This window comes from Gopherus evgoodei, chromosome 14 (genome assembly GCF_007399415.2).
Source record: "Gopherus evgoodei ecotype Sinaloan lineage chromosome 14, rGopEvg1_v1.p, whole genome shotgun sequence".
In the NCBI taxonomy this organism is placed as follows: domain Eukaryota; kingdom Metazoa; phylum Chordata; order Testudines; family Testudinidae; genus Gopherus; species Gopherus evgoodei.
In genome coordinates, this window is record NC_044335.1 from 32,448,242 (window position 1) to 32,468,293 (window position 20,052).

Sequence of the window (20,052 nt, forward strand, 5' to 3'; positions counted from 1 at the left end):
CCCTGCCCTACGTCGGAACCCCCTCCCTCACCTTAACTTCTTCCCAGACCCCAGTCCCGCACCCCAACTCCCTACCCTAGCCCTGAGCCCCCTTCCAGAGCCTGCACCCAATTCCTTATGCCAACCCCCTCCTGCACCCCTACCCCAGCCTCCTCCCACACCGAGATTCCCTCCCAGAGCTCGCACCTTCTCCTGCACTCCAGCCCCCTGCCCCAGCCCTGAGCCTTCTCCCACACTCCAAACCCCTGGGTCCCAGCCCAGAGCCCCATCCTGCACCCCAAATGCCTCACCCCCAGCCAGAACTGTCGCACCCTGCCCCAACCTGGAGCCTTCTCCCGCACCCTGAACCCCTCATTTCTGGCCCTACCCCGGAGCCTGCACCCCTAACTGTAGCCCTCACTCACTCCTGCCCCAGCGAGATGGAGCGAGCGAGTGATGGAGGGAGCGGGGCTGGAGTGAGTGTGGGTGAGGCCTCAGAGAAGGGGAGGGACAGGAGTGGGGCCTCAGGGCAGGAGGCAGGGCAAGTGTGTTTGGTTTTGTTTAATGAGAAAGTTGGCAACTTTATTCAGAGTGGTTTCAGAGCACTGAACCTGTGCACCCATGGCAGTGTTATGGTAGGCATGTATAGGACCCACGAATGTTGAAATGTGTGTTGTGTGGGTTATTGATCATTGTAGCAGTGGAGATATGTTTAGAGGTTTTGTATCTGTTCGGGCAGGGTCTGGTACCTCTTTGAGTTGAGGTACCCTGCTCTGAGGGGAGCTTGCTTCTTATGATGAGCTTGCTGAAGTTGGGGGTTTGTTTGAAGGCCAGAAGAGGGAGTTGAGGAAAGATTTCTGTCAGGATGTAATCTCCATTGAGTATGGATTGTAACTGTTTGATGATGGGTTTCGCTGTGGGGTCATAGATGAGAATGTGGGATGTGCAATGAGGGAGTTCAGGCAGATTCTCTCGGGGTATTGGGGTGGTCTGTTCCATGATGCAATTTACTTCTCTGGTGGAGTGCCATTATTTGGTGAAGGAAGTTTTTAAGTGTGTTAAAAGTGTGTATCCCGGACTTTGTAAATTAATCTTTCTAAATGATTGTGTATTTCAAGCCTTGTGTACAATTTTCAAGAATGAAATGGAATCCTTGTTTTACAGGTACCCAGAATATAAACACTGGAATTGAGAATCAACTTGTGAGCTTTGTCTCCTTCTAAAATCATAAGAGAAATTCTTGGGAGATGCTCCCAAGCATCCTCTAGCTGAGGTGTATTTATCCTACTTAGGTTCTGTTTGCTGTGCTGCGTGGCTTGCTATGTGTCACTGTTATGAATGTGAGGGATGTGGTTTTATTGATAAGTACTTTATCAACACTTACATTTATTCCTTTTCTGAACTCTTTTTTCTGCAGATGGCTCAGTGTGTGACTAAGGTGGAATTGTCCATATCCTGTGAGAATCTCATTGACAAAGATGTTGGTTCAAAATCTGACCCTCTGTGTGTCTTACTCCAAAATGTGGGAGGTGATCAATGGGCAGAGGTAAAAAGTAGCCTATAATCTCCAGTTTTGCATTATCATACAGAAATATGTATTTTCAGAATATGACCTAACTGTAAATATTTCCACTTGTTATTCTTCCTAGTAATTGTGTAATTTGCTTAATTAAATCCTGCAAATATTTACAAATTAATATTTGGTCAAAAATGTTGTGACTTCTAAAGTTCATGTCTCTCAAGTGTGATGGAGTAAGAATCATTTGCTTATTAACTTGGAGAAACAACAGGAATGTTTGTTTTTCTGTTAGGATGTGCCATGTGCTGCTGCTTTTCCCCTGTGAGGTGGGCAATCAGCACATAGTACAGCGTTTCTCAAATGCGGCCACCAGGGGCTTTTCTTGGGGCCACAGCCTCTTGGGCTGTGATGGGGGAGGGAAGAGGGAGCAGCGGCCCCTCCCTCTCCCTGGTGCTCCTAGATGCACAACTTTGGTGTTTGGTTGCTGAGGCTTCCAGCAGGGGTTGGGTCCTGCCCTCGTCTGGAGACAGCTGAGGCACAATGCTGGAGGAGCGGGCAGCCGGTGAGTTCCCCCACCTTTCCAGGGATGCTGGGGTTCAGGCTTTTAGCTTCAGCCTGAGGGGTTGCGGGGGAGGCATGCTCTGGCTTCAGGTTCCGGCCACGTGGCTTTGGGTTCCGTCCCCTGCGGGGCTTCTGGCTCCAGCCCCCGGCTACCAAACCATCATTCCCATTGTCCCTGGCCCCTGCTTCCTCCCCTGATTCCCTCATCCAGGGCTTAAGTTGTCCCCAGACTTGTGGGGCTGAGTAAATCTGCTGTGAAAAGTGATACTTGTATGTTTGTTGATATCAGCTTTTCATAGCAGACTTATCAGTTAACAATGAATAAATTACAGTGAGATGGCTGTGCGTATTTATTTGTTTTCCTAAAGCTAATTAAATATTTTAGGAAAAAATGTGATCAAGAGTTGGTGGCTGCATTCTGAGGCCACCAAATAATTTGTCCATAGTATGTCAGTGGCTTTTTTCCTCAAATTTCAGATTATCTCTAAGCCAAATTTAATGGCCATTGATTATATAGTTTCTTTATTAACATGTGGGGACTACAAAGTTGCAGAGCTGTCAGCAGGCTCTTTGTCAGTGGCTAGAGTTAGCAGCCTGGACCCTCAGATATGGTGCATATAAAGGCCAGTGAAGAAGTGTTTGGGGGTGAGGGATATAAAGAGTTTTATGGGAAGTGTGGTTAATATGTTTATATATAGTGATCATCTCCATCTCTTTCTTGCATAGTTGGATCGAACTGAAAAGATAAAGAACTGCCAGAAGCCTGAATTCTCCAAGAAGCTGCTCATTGATTATTACTTTGAGAAAGTGCAGAAGCTGAAGTTTGGCGTATATGATATCGATAACAAGTCCTATGACTTAAATGATGATGATTACCTTGGAGGGGTTGAGTGTACACTGGGACAGGTACTTGCAGAAATTTCATCTCTAATGTTCTGCAGAGTCGTGATAAATGTAGGTTTAAATCTGAAAACAGGAGAAACTTAGGTGTCCGAAGCTTTGACATACTTGAAGTGAAAGAATTAAATCCTTTCAACTGATCTTATATAGACCATGTCTACATTATGGGTGCTATAGTGGCACAGCTACGGCACTGTAGCTATGCTGCTGTAGCACAGTAGTGTAGACGTTTCCAACAGTAACAAAAAGGGGGTTTCTGTTGCTGTAGGTAATCCACCTAGCAGCGGTAGCTAGGTGCCTACCTTCTGTCCACCTAGCTGCATCTACACCAGGCCTTAGGTCAGCAAAGCTAAGTCATTCCAGGGTGTGCATTTTTTAGCCGTAGCTATGTCAACTTAATTAAAAGTAGGGCAGGCCTTAGAAAAAGAGTGTGTGCCACTAGTTAAGTCTGAAGTGGCTTGGAGTCCTAAAACCTTGAAGGGCATGGTGACCAGAAATAATCAGTTCTTCTTTGAGTGCTTGCTCATTTCAATTCCAATTAGGTATGTGTGCACAGTCTTTGGAAGTATCAGAGGGGTAGCCGTGTTAGTCTGGATCCATAAAAGCAGCAAAGAGTCCTGTGGCACCTTATAGACTAACAGACGTATTGGAGCATGAGCTTTTGTGGATGAATACCCACTTCGTCGGATGCATGTCATTGGCCCAGCCAGGGGGTCTCTCCTCCGTAGCCCTTGCTGTAGCTGGCCGAACTGTGTCTGGGTTCGGGCCATCAGTCTTTGGAAGGTTTTTCCCTAGCAGCACCCATCAGGTCAGCTGTCGAGCACCCTGGAGTGGAGCCTTCATGGCAGTGAATATAGGCCCCTGCCGACCCGCTGCATCTTCAGTTCCTTCTTACCGCTAGTGAGCGTCATTAGAACTGCAGTTGCTTGCTTTCGCAAGTGCTTCCCCTAGTCTTCATAGTTTCACAGTTTTCATAGCCTCTTCTGTAGTTGTAGTTATAGTTATAACTAGTTAATGTTAGTAGGAGTGGGGGATTCTCCCCCCCAAATCCATCCTGTCTACCTTTGGGCTTCAGGGCATGCCTCGATCCAAAGGATTTAAACACTGCAGAATCTGCCACAAGCCCGTCGCAGTGGGCAACCCCCATGATTCTTGTCTCAAGTGTCTGGGAGAGGTGCACCAAACAGACCGGTGTAAGATTTGTGATGGGTTCTGCCCCAGGAAGAAGAAAGAGCGGGACTTCAGGCTGAAGTAGACCATTGTCCCCAACCGGCCCTGGGCTGTCAGGATCAGTGTACAAGAGTTCGCTGGGGCTCGACCCTCTCCGGGGCGGTGAGGAGCCACGCTGGCTCACTACACCCAGTTGGTTCTGGGGAATTGGCCCGGCCAGGGGGCCTCTCCTTGGTAGCCCTTGCTCTAGATGGCTGAACTGCGGTTAGCCTGGTCCGGGGGCTACACCGCTAAGTCTGGGTTCAGGCCCTCAGGCAATAGTTTTAAGCCCAGGCCCTAGGTCAGGACAGGGCAACAAATGCTGAGGCAGGGCTGAGCAGTAACAACAGGCTCCGACCTCCTCAGGCCAGGGAGACTGGGAGTCTGCCAACCAGGAGTTAGGTGGCAGGGGGAACGCAGGTCCTCCCACTCCATTGCGTCCCAGCCCGGGGCCCTAGCAGCGGCCGAAGATCCGCTACTTAGTCAGTGGAGATCCTGGCCACAACACACCGACATAGGCTCTGGTATTGCTGCAGCCAGACTGGGGTTGGCTGCCCCCAGGCCACTTCCACACTCCCCCTCAGGCCCTAACTGGGTCCTACTCTTGGCCTCTGGGGGATCCAAGAGCATGGGTTCGTCGGGGCAGGGGTTGGTCGGCAGGTCCGGCAACTCCTCCGGATAGCGGGCGCAGGGCAGGCCCGGCCAGGCTGGACAGTCGCCTCGGGCCGCAGGAGCTTCCCAGTCGCAGGCTTCACTGGAGATGTCTGCTCTCTCCAGCGGCTGGGCTCCTACTGAGCTCTGAGGGCCGGCCTTTGTAGTTCCGGGTCGCCGCCTGACCTTCTGAGGGCCGGGCTCAGAGCTCCCTAGCTCCCCCCACTCTGGCCGCCGGATGGGCTCTTCCTCCTCCGGGGTGGTGGGGAGCCACACCAGCTCACTGCAGTCAGGCACCGACCATGTCCTTGCGGAGTGCTCTGGCCTCCATGTGTGTTACAGTGCTGAGGAAGGACTCTGGCCATAGAGACCCTCGGCACCAGCACTCCACTGCACCAAAGCTGTAGAAGCAGCGCAGCACCACTCATGCTCCCTGGTGCCACATAAGCAGCGTAAGAAAACAGGCAGGGGCTGGTTCTTGCCGGCATTGAGAGCTGCCGGCTTGGACAATGCTGTGGAGTGCATCCTGCACAGGAGCACCCAGCACTCTCAACACAGGAGCCAGCACTATTGATTTTGGGTCCCGCAATGGGCTGTTGAGTCTGGTGCCAGTGGACTCTCCTGACCACAAGTGCCAGCTGAAGGAGCTATAACTCCCTTCCACCCCGGATGCTTTTGAAGCCACAAGGGACTTGATTGCCATGACGACTCCACAGTCACCCGCCAGCTGGGATGGGCCTCCTGGGCCACAGTGCGTGGCACGGTCTAAAGGCAAACCTGCTGTGATGAGGCGTCCACCTTCCCTGAGGCATTGCTCTCCGCAGCACTGTTCCCTGATACTGGCCCAGTGGCGCCATTCCCCAACTCCATCCACATGGCACCACTCTCTGGCACCAACTGCATGGCACTGTTCTCCGGCACCATCCCACTCAGCACTGCTGTGGTCTTTGCACTCCAGGTCTCCATCATCGGACTTGGAAGCGGAGTCCTACTATTCGAGAGACAGTCGGCACCGGTCGGACAGGCACAGGCAGGATACCAGGATGGTGCTGTGCCAGGCACAGTGGCAGAGACCTACGCAATGGCCATTTTGGACCCTGTGGGCCTACCATCAGGCCCAGGGCACAGTCTACAGGCATTCCCAGTCTGTGGCCTCAGAAGGACGTGCACCTCTGCTAGCTAGGGACCACCTCACACCTTGGGGCTCCAAGACCGTGTCCGTTTGCGGTGCAGAGGTGGGTCCAGCTCCTGCACCCGCTATTGGCACCAAGGCTGCAGTCAGCATCGAGAGTCATGGTGCCAAGCAGGATGACTCCGGAGAGCCACGAGGGCCTGGTGCTGCCTCTACCTTCGTCGTTGTCGTTGCCATCACCTGACGAAACTGTGGCAGGGTCTTCCTCCTCCAGGCCACCCCCTATTGCTAACAGGGTGCAGCAGGACCTGCTGCGCAGTATTGACTGCAATATGGCACTCGAAGCTGAGGAGGTGGTCGAGTCAGAGGACCCAATGGTAGACATTTTAAACCCTGAAGGGCCATCCAGGATAACACTGCCCCTTATAAAGGCCATTCAAGCCACTACAAAATCTCGTTTCAAATCCCTGCCTCTGTCACCCCAACACCCAGGGGTGTGGAGAGGGACTATTTCGTACCTGATAAAGGCTATGAGTACTTATTCTCTCACCCACAGTCCTGCTCACTTGTGGTGACAGTAAACGAGAGAGAGAGAGACAGGGCCCGACTCCAAAAAGATGGACCTCTTTGGCTGGAAGGTCTGCTTGACCAGAGGGCTCCAGCTGAGGATTGCTCACCAGTAAGCAATTCTCATCAGATACAATTTTAATTCATGGGAATCCATGATGAAATTCAAGGAGCTTCTGCCAGCGGACTCTAGAGCAGAGTTTGTGGCAATAGTGGATGAGGGCGAGGTGGTGGCACGAACTTCTTTATGGGCCTCACTGGATGCTGTGGATTTGGCCGCGCTGACCATGTCCTCTGGCATAGCCATGAGAAGGAGCTCCTGGCTCCAGGAGTCCGGTCTTCCTCTTGAAGTCCAACAAACTATCCAGGACCTGCCCTTTGATAGCATGGGCCTATTTGCAGAGCAAACTTATTCCAGGCTTCACAGCCTAAAATATTTGCAGGTGACGCTGAAATCATTGGGCATGCGTACCATTGCCACCCCATGGAAACATTTTAAGCCACAGCCCCTACAGCATTTCTAACCCCCTGCCCCAGGCAGGAATGGCAGGCGCAAGCCTCCCCATCCTTCACCTGGCCAGGACCAGGGCTTGACAAGGCCATCGTTAGGCTCTGAGCAAGCCTTTTGAAGGCACGCCTGGGGGCGACGCAGCAGCCTGCACATGTTATACAGACAAAACTACACAGGATCTTTTCAGGGGGAAGACAAAGATGCCACATTTATTATGATAACAATTTGATTTATGACCAATAACTAATATTTTAATCCTTATACACACATTATACCTAATACCTATATACACACACATTCACACATGTGCGCGGACACACACACGTCCATCAGATGTTCTGCAGCTGCTGCATAGTTACCAGTTCTGAACATAGCTTGAGTTGATTTTGCAACTTGGGTTCGTAGCTTGTGGCGGCTAACTGGCCAGGAAAGCCGGGCACAAAGACAAGCTGGGTCTCTGTTGGGCATGCAATGATGCCCTTCCATGTTGGCAGCAGAATGTTATCCTCCAAAGTCTTCCATCTCACCCATCCTTTTTGTATGCTTTAGTTTGAATCCAGAGTCTATAGGTCTTACTGTGTCACGCTGCCTCTGGGTTTGGTGATTGATCACCCGTCAATTGTGGACGTGACTTTCAGCCTCGGACCTGGCTTTTATCTTCCTTCTATTGTACCTTTTCTTTTTAGGGTGGACTCTTCTTACTTTGTTAGGGCTCTTGTCTACATCTTCAGCCGGTGGAGTTTGAACTCTATTTCATCAGGACAAGCTAGGGCTGGAGGTTGATTCCATCATCCATACATACCTCAGTCATATCTAAACTAAACTAATAAGAGTACAGCAGGATTTGCAAAAATGAAAGTTGGAGGAAGCTTTTACAAAATGGAGTGTGCTTTTTAAAATGGGGTTTGAATTACAATATGGCAAACAGTGAACAGGGGTTCCGGGAACGAGAGAGCAAACCGGGAAAGGAGACCAGCTTCGCCGCGGTTTGCTCTCGCGTTCCCCGAACCACCCTGCAAACCGCAGGGAAGGAGACCTGCTTGCTCGGGGTTCCGGGAACGCGAGAGCAAACCGGGAAAGGAGACCAGCTTCGCCGCGGTTTGCTCTCGCGTTCCCCGAACCACCCTGCAAACCGCAGGGAAGGAGACCTGCTTGCTCGGGGTTCCGGGAACGAGAGAGCAAACCGGGAAAGGAGACCAGCTTCGCCGCGGTTTGCTCTCGCGTTCCCGGAGCCACCCAGCAAACCGCAGGGAAGGAGACCTGCTTGCTCGGGGTTCCGGGAACGAGAGAGCAAACCGGGAAAGGAGACCAGCTTCGCCGCGGTTTGCTCTCGCGTTCCCGGAGCCACCCTGCAAACCGCAGGGAAGGAGACCTGCTTGCTCGGGGTTCCGGGAACGAGAGAGCAAACCGGGAAAGGAGACCAGCTTCGCCGCGGTCGCGTTCCCGGAGCCACCCTGCAAACCGCAGGGAAGGAGACCTGCTTGCTCGGGGTTCCGGGAACGAGAGAGCAAACCGGGAAAGGAGACCAGCTTGATTACCAGAGGCTTCCTCCTTCCACGGAGGTCAAGAAAAGCGCTGGTAAGTGTCTACATTGGATTACCAGCGCTGGATCACCAGCGTTGGATCCTCTACACCCGAGACAAAACGGGAGTACGGCCAGCACTGCAAACGGAGTTGCAGCGCTGGTGATGCCCTGCAGATGTGTACACCTTCAAAGTTGCAGCGCTGTAACTCCCTCACCAGCACTGCAACTTTCTGATGTAGACAAGCCCTGAGATGCTTAGTTATGTATTTTCATATGTACAGTACATGAGTTTCAATGCACATTTTAATTGCAACAATTGTCTTCACTCTCTCTGCTGGCAGAAAATATTTTACATTTTGTGACTTGTTTAAAGATGACCAACCATGGAAGGGGGTACGCTGGAAGCTGGGCTTTTGCCTAAGTAAAGTTTTAAAGTTTTTATAGTATAGTCTTCTGCATTTTTTTTAAATTAGAAATTCATGTTCTGTCTGACTGGAAAACTAGTGAAATTATTACATCTGAAGAGGCGATGAGATTTTGTCATACTGTGAAAAACTATTTTTTAATTTTTTTTACACCTATTTAGCTTCAGTGATTAACACTGTGAAGAGAGGAAATCTTTAATTAAAAATCCAAACTTTCCTGCTCTTTCCATTAAAGTGTGAGAGCTAACTGTGTACATGTGCTGTGACCCCCAACATGTCCTCTAGCAAAACCAGGGGAGAAGATACTTCTAATTTTTTTCTTAGGTACAGAATAAGCAGAAAAAAATCTTAAAACCCCAAACAAACAACTTCTTTCAGGCTGTCTTTGTTATTATAAAGCAAAAATAAAGGTCACACGTCCAATATTTGTAATAAGGCTGTAAAGCGATTAAAAAAATGAATCACGATTAATTGCACTGTTTAAAAAATATTGAATACCATTTATTTAATATTTTTGGATGTTTTTTAAATTTTCAAATATATTGATTTCAATTACAACACAGAATACGGTGTACAGTGCTCACTTTGTTTATTTTTTACTACAATATTTGCACTGTAAAAAAAAATAGTATTTTTCAATTCCCCTAATACAAGTTGTCATAAACAGATAGTTAAGGGTTAATGTCTCTTTTACTTGTAAAGGGTTAACAAACAGGGACCCAAACACCTGACCAGGGTACCAATCAGGAGACAAAATACGTTCAAATCTCGGTGGAGGGAAGCCTTTGTTTGTGTTTTTGGGTTTTGCTTTGTTCTCTCTGGGTTCTGAGAGTAACCACATGTACCTACAGGCTCTCTAATATTCTATTCCAATTTAGTAAGTACAAAAGGTAGAAAGGCGGTTTAGTCTTTTTGATTGTTTTTCCTTTATTTGCAAATGTGTATCTGGCTGGTAGAGATTTAATGTGTATTTGGCTGGAAGTATTTTAAATTGTATTTCTGCTGGAGGAATCTTTTTCTCCAGTTTCTATAAGCTGACAGACCCTGTAATATTCCATCCTGAATTTACAGTGATTTTCTTTATTCTTTTTTTCTTTTATTAAAAGTTTTGCTGTTAAGACCTGTCTGATTTTTCCCCTTGTTGAGGCTCAAGGGAATTGAATCTGTACTTAACAGGGAAGGAGAAGGGAGGGGGAGAGAAAGGGGGGGAACCCACCTGATTTCTCTGTGTTGTGATTCAAGGAGTTTGAATCACGGTGATCTCCTAGTGTACCCAGGGCGGGAAAGATCTGGACGGAAGAAAGGAGAAGGGGGAATCCCTTTGTTTAGATTCACGGAGCTTCAATCTGTATATCTCTCCAGGAGCCCAGGGAGGGAACACCTGGAGGGGAGGAGGGGGAAGGGAAATGGTTTATTCCCCTTTGTTGTGAGACTCAAGGAATTTGGCTCTTGGGAGTCCCCAGGGAAGGTTTTGGGGGAGACCAGAGTTTATCAGGCACTCTACTCTAAGTCCTAATTGGTGACAGCACTACAGGATCTAAGCTGGTAATTAAGCTTAGGGGAATTCATGCTAGTACCCATATTTTGAACGCTAAGGTTCAGAATTGGGAATTATACTATGATGCAAGTACTGTAGTGCAACTTCTTTATTATGAAAGTTGAACTTACAAATGTAGAATTATATACAAAAAATAATTGCATTCAAAAATAAAACCATGTACAACTTCAGAGCCTACACGTCCACTCAGTCCTACTTCAGCCAATCGCTCAGACAAACAAGTTTGGTTACAATTTGCAGGAGATAATGCTGCCCGTTTCTTGTTCACAATGTCACCCGAAAGTAAGAACAGGAATTCGTATGGCATTGTTGTACCCTATGTCACAAGATATTTACGTGCCAGATGCGCTAAAGATTCATATGTCCCTTTATGCTTCAACCACCATTCCAGTGGACATGCATCCATGCTGATGACAGGTTCCACTCGGTAACAATCCAAAGCAGAGCGGACTGACTCATGTTCATTTTCATCATCTGAGTCAGATGCCACCAGCAGTGTGTTGATTTTCCTTTTTGGGTTCAGGTTCCGTAGTTTCCACATCAGAGTGTTGCTCTTTTAAGACTTCTGAAAGCATGCACCACACCCTGTCCCGCTCAGATTTTGGACAGCACTGCAGATTCTTAAGCCTTGAATTGAGTGCTGTAACTATTTTTAGAAATCTTTGCATTTTGTCAAATCTGCTGTGAAAGTGTTCTTAAAACAAACGTGCTGGCTTATCATCCGAGATTGCTATAACATTAAAATATATGGCAGAATGCAGGTAAAACGAAGTAGGGGACATACAATTCTCTCCCAAGGAGTTCAGTCACAAATTTTAATTAACACATTTGTTTAACAAGTGCCATCAGCATGGAAGCATGTCCTCTGGAATGGTGCCTGAAGCATGAAGGAGCATACGAATGTTTAGCGTATCTAGCACGTAAATACCATGCAATGCCAGTTCCAAAAGTTCCATGTGAATGCCTGTTCCCACTTTCAATGATATTATAAATAAGAAACAGGCAGCAGTATCTCCCGTAACTTGTTTGTCTTAGCGATTGGTTGAACAAGAAGTAAGACTGAGTGGACTTGTAGGCTCTAAAGTTTTACATTTTGAGTGCAGTTACTTAACAAAAAAAAATCTACATTTGTATGTTACACTTTCATAATAGAGATTGCGCTACAGTACTCGTATGAGGTGAATTGAAAACTACAGTTTCTTTTGTTTATCATTTTTACAGTACAAATATTTGTAATAAAAATAATGTGAACATTATGCACTTTGTATTCTGTCCTTTAATATAAATTAATATATTTGAAAATGTAGGAAGACATGCAAAAATATTTAATAAATTTCAATTGGTATTCTATTGTTTAACAGTGCAATTAAAACTGTGATTAATCTTGATTAATTTTTTTGCATTAATTGCGTGAGTTAACTGTGATTAATCGACAGCCCTAATTTTTAGATGTCTTTAGCAGACCTCTTTTAAATCAATGGGAGAAACAATGTTTTCCATCCTGATTAAATCATACATTTCTGATGATCGCACAAGAATGTGTCCTGGAAAACAAATATCTGGAACAGAAATTCTTAAAACTTCTAAGTTCAGAAAATAGTGACAGCGTATTATAAATTGCTCAAAATGGAGGGAGCATCAAACATCATGGAATATGATCTAGCAAATGAGTGTGGGGTAATTGGAGAACTCTAGCAGGGCTACTTCTCTGTGGTCAGTTGCCTTTGTGTGGAAAGAGAAGGTGATTGCAGCAGAGATTGAATGAGGATTGGAGACCCCTTCTACTCCTCCATGTCTGGAGCAGAGGGTTGGATGTTCAGCCTAGAGGTAGGAAAGTGGGGTTCAAATCTATTAAAACAGGACCTGGCTTGTTGAATGGCCTCTTTCTATTTCTAGAATTTCTTAGATCCTTACAGTAAAATATCAGTGTCTCACGGTGTCATTGGGAGGCAAAAATTAGAGGTGAAAGGAATGCAAGGATTAGATTTCAGGGAGTGTCAATGGATGTCAGAGCTGGAATACTGTAGCCTCAGAATGTATAGCTTTAGGATAAGTAAAATTTGCAAAAAATACCTAAATAGTGATTTAGGAGCATAAGTCCCATTGACTTTCAGTGATGCTTAGGCTCCTGGGGGTATAGGTTACTTCTGAAAATGGAACTTAGGGACCTAATCACTTAGGTGATTTGGGGAAATTTACTCTTCAAGAGTTACCATGTTTTCTGGATCTAACTCCATAATTATGTATACCTTCATTTGCCTTTAGATTGTTTCCAGTAAAACATTCACTCGGCCTTTGGAGTTGAAGAAAGGAAAGCCAGCAGGGAAAGGCACCATTACGGTAACTGCTTTGTGTATATCCCTAAAAGAATGAATGAGCTTGTGACTTTATGTAGCGTTAAAATTCGCTGGTTAAATTAATTAGCTTTGGGTAAATTAATTTCAAAGTTTGTCTGCTTTTTGGCAGTGTTAAATTGTGTTACTTGTTACATGTGTGAGTATGCGCGAGCGCAAGAAAACATATTTACAACCAGAAGCAAAGTCTCTTTCATATGCCTGAGTGTCTGCTAAGCTCCATTGGAAATTAATTTGTCTTTTCATTCTTGTGACACAGATTTCTGCAGAAGAGATTAAAGACACAAGAATTGTCAGTCTAGAGATTGAAGCACAGAACTTGGACAAAAAGGTAATTGACTTACGGAGTTACACATGTTTTTGTAGCTATAATCAGGACTTGCAATAAGATGGAATTCAATTCTACTTGCTGTGTGTGTGTGTTCACTAATTTTTTTTTTTTAATTGGGAGAACAGTGTAGAAGAGGAAGTACTCACATTTTACTAAATGCTTGAACCGGAAACATGTTTATGTTCTGAATGTGATGTCAGATAGGAAGTTATCAAACTGCACTTTTGGGATTGGCCTTGCCTTTCATTCAAGGTAATTTAATTGAGATATGTCTTTGATAATGGGCAGTTTACCTGAAAAAACATCCTTGAGATAGAATTGAAAGTTGATTTAGGCTAAATATTAAATGTATTGGACTACAACTGGAGAACTTCCAAAGGTTCAGAGTTGAGTTTTGAATTCTTAACTGTAGCTTCCCCCAATTATCCAGACTTTGGAGTCCTCCCCACATGCAATACTGCCCATCATCATGCAAAATAGTGATCCACCTTCTTCCTTCTAATGTTTCCAGACTGCTCCTTTCATGCTATGTTGGGGTGAGCCTGACTGATCCTTTGGAAGCATGGGACTAAGTCTTCCTCAAAAGCAAAAAATGTGACCACTCCTTTCATGAGTTTGAGCCACGGAGATGTGTGCACACAGAACCCGGTCGACATGACAAGAAGCCCTACAAGCAGGGGGATCCAGCGGTTCCGAATGCTGGTCCATTGGTATCGACAGCCCTGGTGTCCCATAAGATGCGGGATGCAAGGCACTGAGTAAAGAGAGGGTACCTCTGACGCCAGGGAGAGCAGGAACTGTGTGACCCTCTTAACATATTTGCTTTAGCAGAACCGGAATCACCCCATTTTTCAGACCCATCTACCTCTAGGGAGACTATTTCTCCCCCTTGTGATGCGCCCACAGTGTGGGTCCCCTCACCTTCCACACAGATGATCTACCCTCTTCCACTGGCTCCAGTGGTACTTCCAATTAAACTGGATTCTGCCTTCTCATCCTCTGACAAATTGAACACTGGAGAGGGATTATTGGCATTGCACGTGCATTCACGGAGGCTATCCCAGTCTTGGTGCCTGTGGAGCCACCAGTACTCTATGCCATGGGGATCACCTCAACATCCCCTGGATCCAACCTCCGGGCCGTACTGCGGACTCTGGTCCCAATGTCCTCCCTCAGAACTAGCCTGATCCAGAAAGGAATTTTCACCTGCCTCCCCATTGAGGGCCCCTTCTAACAGGCACTCGGATCTATTAGAGGAGGAGGTATCCCTTAGCCTAACTCTGAGGGTGCTGCTGGAATCAGCGAGATTTCCCTCCTCTTCTCCAGATGAGGCAGTGACTACAGCATCCCCTTTGCCTCCAGATGACTTCAGACAGCTCAAGAGCTACTGCACAGAGTCACAGGGGAACTCTCTATTCCCCTGGAGGAAATCCAAGACACCCAGTATAAACTCCTGGATATCCTCTGCTCCTCAGCACTGTGACGAAGTGGGACTGTTCTTAACGTTTCCTCTGAATACTGCATTTCTTAAGTCTCCAGTGTGCATAAATGGCTGACACTCTGTCTCCTGGCAACAAATGGCTGGGGCTCTTCCCCCCTGCAAGGGGATGCCTAAAGGGGAACAAAGAGATCAGGTGACCTCCTGGCCCGGGAAAGAGACAAAGGCCAGAAAGGAGAGGCTGGAGGGGTTTTCAGTTTGGAACTGGCTGGGGACAGGAAGTGAGGGCAGACGGGGTTATCTGGCTCGCTGGGCCCCAGAATGGACCTAGCTGAGGGGTCCCATTCTCTGTACCTACAAGCTCTGTTTTAGACCGTGTTCCTGTCATCTAATAAATCTCTGTTTTACTGGCTGGCTAAGAGTCACATCTGACTGCAAAGTGTGGGGTGTGTGCAGGACCCTCTGGCTTCCCCAGGACCCCGCCTGGGCAAACTTGTTGTAGGAAGTACACGGAGGGGCAAAGGATGCTGAATGCACCAAGGTCAGACCTAGGAAGGTGAAGTCGTGTGAGCTTCTTGCCCTGTAGACTGTCTGCTCCAAGGGCGAGGAGGCTCCCCAAAGTCCTGACTGGCTTTGTGGGGAGCAGTTCCAGAGTATTGCCTGGGAACTCTGTGACAAGCACCAGCTTTTAATGAAGCCATTCTTGAGCCTGCCAGAACATTATGGCATACCCCGGCTACCTGCATGCATACCCCCAAAGGGGCAGAAAGACATAAGTACATTCTGGCTAAGGGGTTCAAGTTTCTCTCTTCACACCCTCTTTCACTGCCTCTCCCACCCCCCCCAACTCCATTGTTGTGCAAGCAGTGACTGAACAAGCCAGCCAACAGCATCCTCGTTCTATAACATCTGACAACGAGGGCAAGTATTTGGACCTTGGGGGATGTAAGGTCTTTTCCTCATCCAGTCTCCAGTTCCAGATTTTGAACTATCAGGCTTTACTAGCCAAATACAACTTCCTGAATTACAGCAAAATTGAGGAATTTGCTGATAGCCTCCCACAGCAGGACCAGACTCGTTTTCAGGTGTTTATTGAGGAAGGGGAGCTGGTGGCCAGAACAGCACTCCAGTTGAGGCTGGACACAACAGATAGCTCCTCCAGGGCCATGGCTATAGCCGTAATTATGCATAGGGAGTTTTGGCTCCACACTTCTGGTTTTCCTATGGAGGTATAAAACACTATCAAAGACATTCCCTTTGATGAATCCTATCTCTTTGATTAAAAGACAGACAATTCCTCACATACCCTCAAGGACTCCAGAGTGACCCGTCGCTCTCTGGGCATCTACACTCCTGCCCCAAAGCTTAAATTGCACTACAGCCACCTACTCAATGCTACAGGTCTCCCTAGTTCTGTCCTCAGAGACCTTATGAGCCACCAAGGAAGTGACAGAAAACCCAGAGATCATGCCTTCTGGGACCCCCTTTACAGGCTTCTATCTCACAGCTGCAACCTCCATCCAAGACATATTTCTGTTACCACCTAGAGAGCTGCCAACTACCTTGCCTACCACCTCACGGCCCCTACCCACTTTGGGGTCATTTAGCACTTTTTTCCAAACTTGGAGTGCAATAACAATGGACAAATGGGTGCTGCATGTCATCTACTATGGCTATATGACCAAATTCATCACACCTACCTTATCTAACCCCCCTCCCCCGCCCCAATTCCTCTTCAGGGACCACTCTCACAACAGCATTCTAACCCAAGAGGTGAATTCCTTATTACAACAGGAAGCAGAAGAACACATCCCCCTGGCGTCTCAAGGAACTGATACCTAAGAAAAAAGGCAGGTTTTGACAATCCTTGACCTCCGTCATCTAAATCGCTTCATCTGCAAGCTCAGGTTTTGTATAGTCACGTTGGCAGTGATTATCCCATTGTGACGTTGTGCAGTCTGTATGGTTTTATAAAAATTTAATAATAAGTGATGTGATAGACCCAGGCCAGTTGGGAACAGCAGAGTAGTAGAAGGGAGATATACTGGCCACTAGATAAGCAGTTTTCTGTTCCCTGAGTGACCAGAGCAGGGACTGCTCCAGGCTAACGAGAACACCTGACACCAGTTAATCTGCTAAGAGTCAGATGAGACTGTTAAACACCTGACTCTAATTAAGGCCCCTCTGATGCTATAAAAGGGCTCACTCTAGTCTGGCCAGAGGGAGCCAGGGAGCCAGAGGAGAGGAAGTGCGTGCGAGGAACTGGGGACAAGAGGCATGCAAGAAGTTGAGAGTGAGTAGGTGTACTGCCGGAGGACTGAGAAGTACAAGCCATTATCAGACATCAGGAGGAAGGTCCGGTGATGAGAACAAAGAAGGTGCTGGGAGGAGGCCGTGGGGAAGTAGCACAGGGAGTTGTAGCTATTGTGCAACTGTACCAGGAGGCACTCTAGACAGCTGCAGTCCACAGGACCCTGGGCTGGAACCCAGAGTGGAGGAGGGATAGCTCAGTGGTTTGGGCATTGGCCTGCTAAACCCAAGGTTGTGAGTTCAATCCTTGAGGGGGCCATTTAGGGATTTAGGGCAAAAATGTGGGGATTGGTCCTGCTTTGAGCAGGGGGTTGGACTAGATGACCTCCTGAGGTCCCTTCCAACCCTGATATTTTATGATTCTATGAGGTGCAGGAGGGGTGGGGTGTACTGCAGAACTGGAAGGTGCAGTTAGGGTGAACTGACAGAGCTCTGGAGTGCAAGCAGGTTGAGGTGCAGGGGGGTTGGGGTATCCTGGCAGAGCTGTGGAATGCATGGGGATGGGTTGCACTAGGAGTGCTGGAGGCCAGATTTAGGCTGCTAGGGAAAAGACTGAAATCCAGGACCTCTATGGATGGCATTCTCAGAAATGCTCCCAGTTCCACATGCAGGGCAGGCAGAGCTTCAGCGTCTCAATGCTTGGATGAGGTGATGGTGTAGAGAGGAGGGGTTTAGATTCATTTGGAACTGGGGAAACTTTTGAGATGGGGAGAGCCTATACAGGAGAGATGGGCACCACCTAAACTAAAGTGGAACCAGACTACTGGCACTTAACATTAAAAAGGTTGCAGAGCAGCTTTTAAACTAGGAGATGGGGGAAAGCCGATTGCTGCAGAGGAGCATGTGGATCAGACAGAGACTTCTCTTAGAGGAGAGTCTATTGATAGAGATTCTCTAGATTATAGGCAGGAGCAGAGGATGGAAGAGGATAATGTAAGGGCCAGATCAGACAAGAAACATTCACATAAAGAATTGGACACATCAGAAAAGGGCAGACAAATCGTGACAAGTTTTTAAAGTGCTTGTACACAAATGCTAGAAGTCTAAATAATAAGATGGGTGAACTAGAGTGATTTGTGATAAAGGAGGATATTGATATAATAGGCATCACAGAAACCTGGTGGACTGAAGACAATCAATGGGACACAATTGTTCTGGGGTACAAACTATATCGGAAGGACAGAACAGGTCATGCTGGGGGGAGGGTGGCACTATATGTGAAAGAAAATGTAGATTCAAATGAAGTAAAAATCTTAAGTGAATCCACATGTTCCATAGAATCTCTATGAATAGTAATTCCATGCTCTAATAAGAATATAACAGTAGGGATCTATTATGGACCACCTGACCAGGACAGTGATGGTGATGATGAAATGCTAAGGGAAATTAAAGAGGCTATCAAAATTAAGAATTCAATAATAGTGGGGGATTTCAGTTATCCCCAATTGACTGGGAACATGTCACCTCAGGATGAAATGCAGAGGCAAAATTTCTCAATACTTTAAATGACTGCTTCTTGGAGCAGCTGGTACGGGAACCCACAAGGGGAGAGGCAACTCTTGATTTAGTCCTGAGTGGAGCGCAGGAGCTGGTCCAAGAGGTAACTATAACAGGACTGCTTGGAAATAGTGACCATAATATAATAACATTTAACGTCTCTGTGGTGGGAAGAACATCTCAACAGCCCATCACTGTGGCATTTAATTTCAAAAAGGGGAACTATGCCAAAATGAAGGGGCTAGTTAAACAGAAATTAAAAGGTACAGTGACTAAAGTGAAATCCCTGCAAGCTGCATGGACGTTTTTTAAAGACACCATAGTGGAGGCCCAACTTCAATGTATACCCCAAATTAAGAAACACAGTAAAAGAACTAAAAAAGAGCCACCGTGGCTTAACAACCATGTAAAAGAAGCAGTGAGAGATAAAAAGGCATATTTTAAAAAGTGGAAGTCAAATCCTAGTGAGGTAAATAGAAAGGAGCATAAACACTGCCAAATTAAATGAAAAAATGTGATAGGAAAAGCCAAAGAGGAGTTTGAAGAACGGCTAGCCAAAAACTCAAAAGGTAATAACAAAACAGTTTTTAAGTACATCAGAAGCAAGAAGCTTGCTAAACAGCCAGTGGGGCCCCTGGAAGATTGAGATACAAAAGGAGCGCTTAAAGACGATGAAGTCATTGCGGAGAAACTCAATGGATTCTTTGCTTCAGTCTTCGCAGTTAAGGATGTTAGGGAGATTCCCAAACCTGAGTCGGCTTTTGTAGGTGACAAATCTGAGGAACTGTCACAGATTGAAGTGTCACTAGAGGAGGTTCTGGAATTAATTGATAAACTTAACATTAACAAGTCACCCAAGAGTTCTGAGAGAACTCAAATGGAAGTTGCGGAACTATTAACTATGGTTTGTAACCTGTCCTTTAAATTGGCTTCTGTACCCAATGATTGGAAGATAGCTAATGTAACACCAATATTAAGGGCTCTAGAGGTGATCCCGGCAGTTAGAGACCGGTAAGTCTAACGTCGGTACCTGGCAAATTAGTTGAAATAATAGTAAACAATAAAATTGTCAGACACCTAGAAGAACATAAATTGCTGGGCATAAATTGTTGGGCAAATTTCTAAAGGGAAATCGTGTCTTACTACTCTGTTAGAGTTCTTTGATGGGGCCAACAAACATGCAGACAAGGGGGATCCAGTGGACATAGTATACTTAGATTTCCAGAAAGCCTTTGACAAGGTCCCTCACCAAAGGCTCTTATGTAAATGGCGTTGTCATGAGATAAAAGGGAAGGTCCTTTCATGGATTGAGAACTGGTTAAGAGACCGGGAACAAAGGGTAGGAATAAATGGTAAATTCTCAGAAAGGAGAGGGGTAACTAGTGGTTCTTCTTTGAGTGATTGTTCATGTCCATTCAAAGTAGGTGTGCGCATGCCGCGTGCACGCCAGCCTGAAGATTTTCCCCTAGCAGCGCCTGTAGGGTCGGCCCTGGCGCTCCCTGGAGTGGCGTCACTATGGCGCCCTATAAAGGGGCCCGCCGACCCTCCACCCCCTCAGTTCATTCTTACCGCTGGTGATGGCTAG

General features: G+C 46.8%; 1 protein-coding gene across 8 annotated transcripts in view; it reads left to right on the forward strand.

Annotated features, from left to right (window-relative positions):
- Nucleotides 1-20,052, forward strand: part of CPNE1 (copine 1) — a 97,212-nt gene that overhangs the window by 45,248 nt on the left and 31,912 nt on the right. For all 8 annotated transcript variants that reach the window (XM_030532791.1, XM_030532792.1, XM_030532795.1 and 5 more), the window contains 4 exons: nucleotides 1,397-1,525; nucleotides 2,786-2,965; nucleotides 12,803-12,877; nucleotides 13,151-13,222. In XM_030532791.1, coding sequence (XP_030388651.1) covers nucleotides 1,397-1,525; nucleotides 2,786-2,965; nucleotides 12,803-12,877; nucleotides 13,151-13,222 — 456 coding nt within the window. The remainder of the gene's footprint in view (nucleotides 1-1,396; nucleotides 1,526-2,785; nucleotides 2,966-12,802; nucleotides 12,878-13,150; nucleotides 13,223-20,052) is intronic.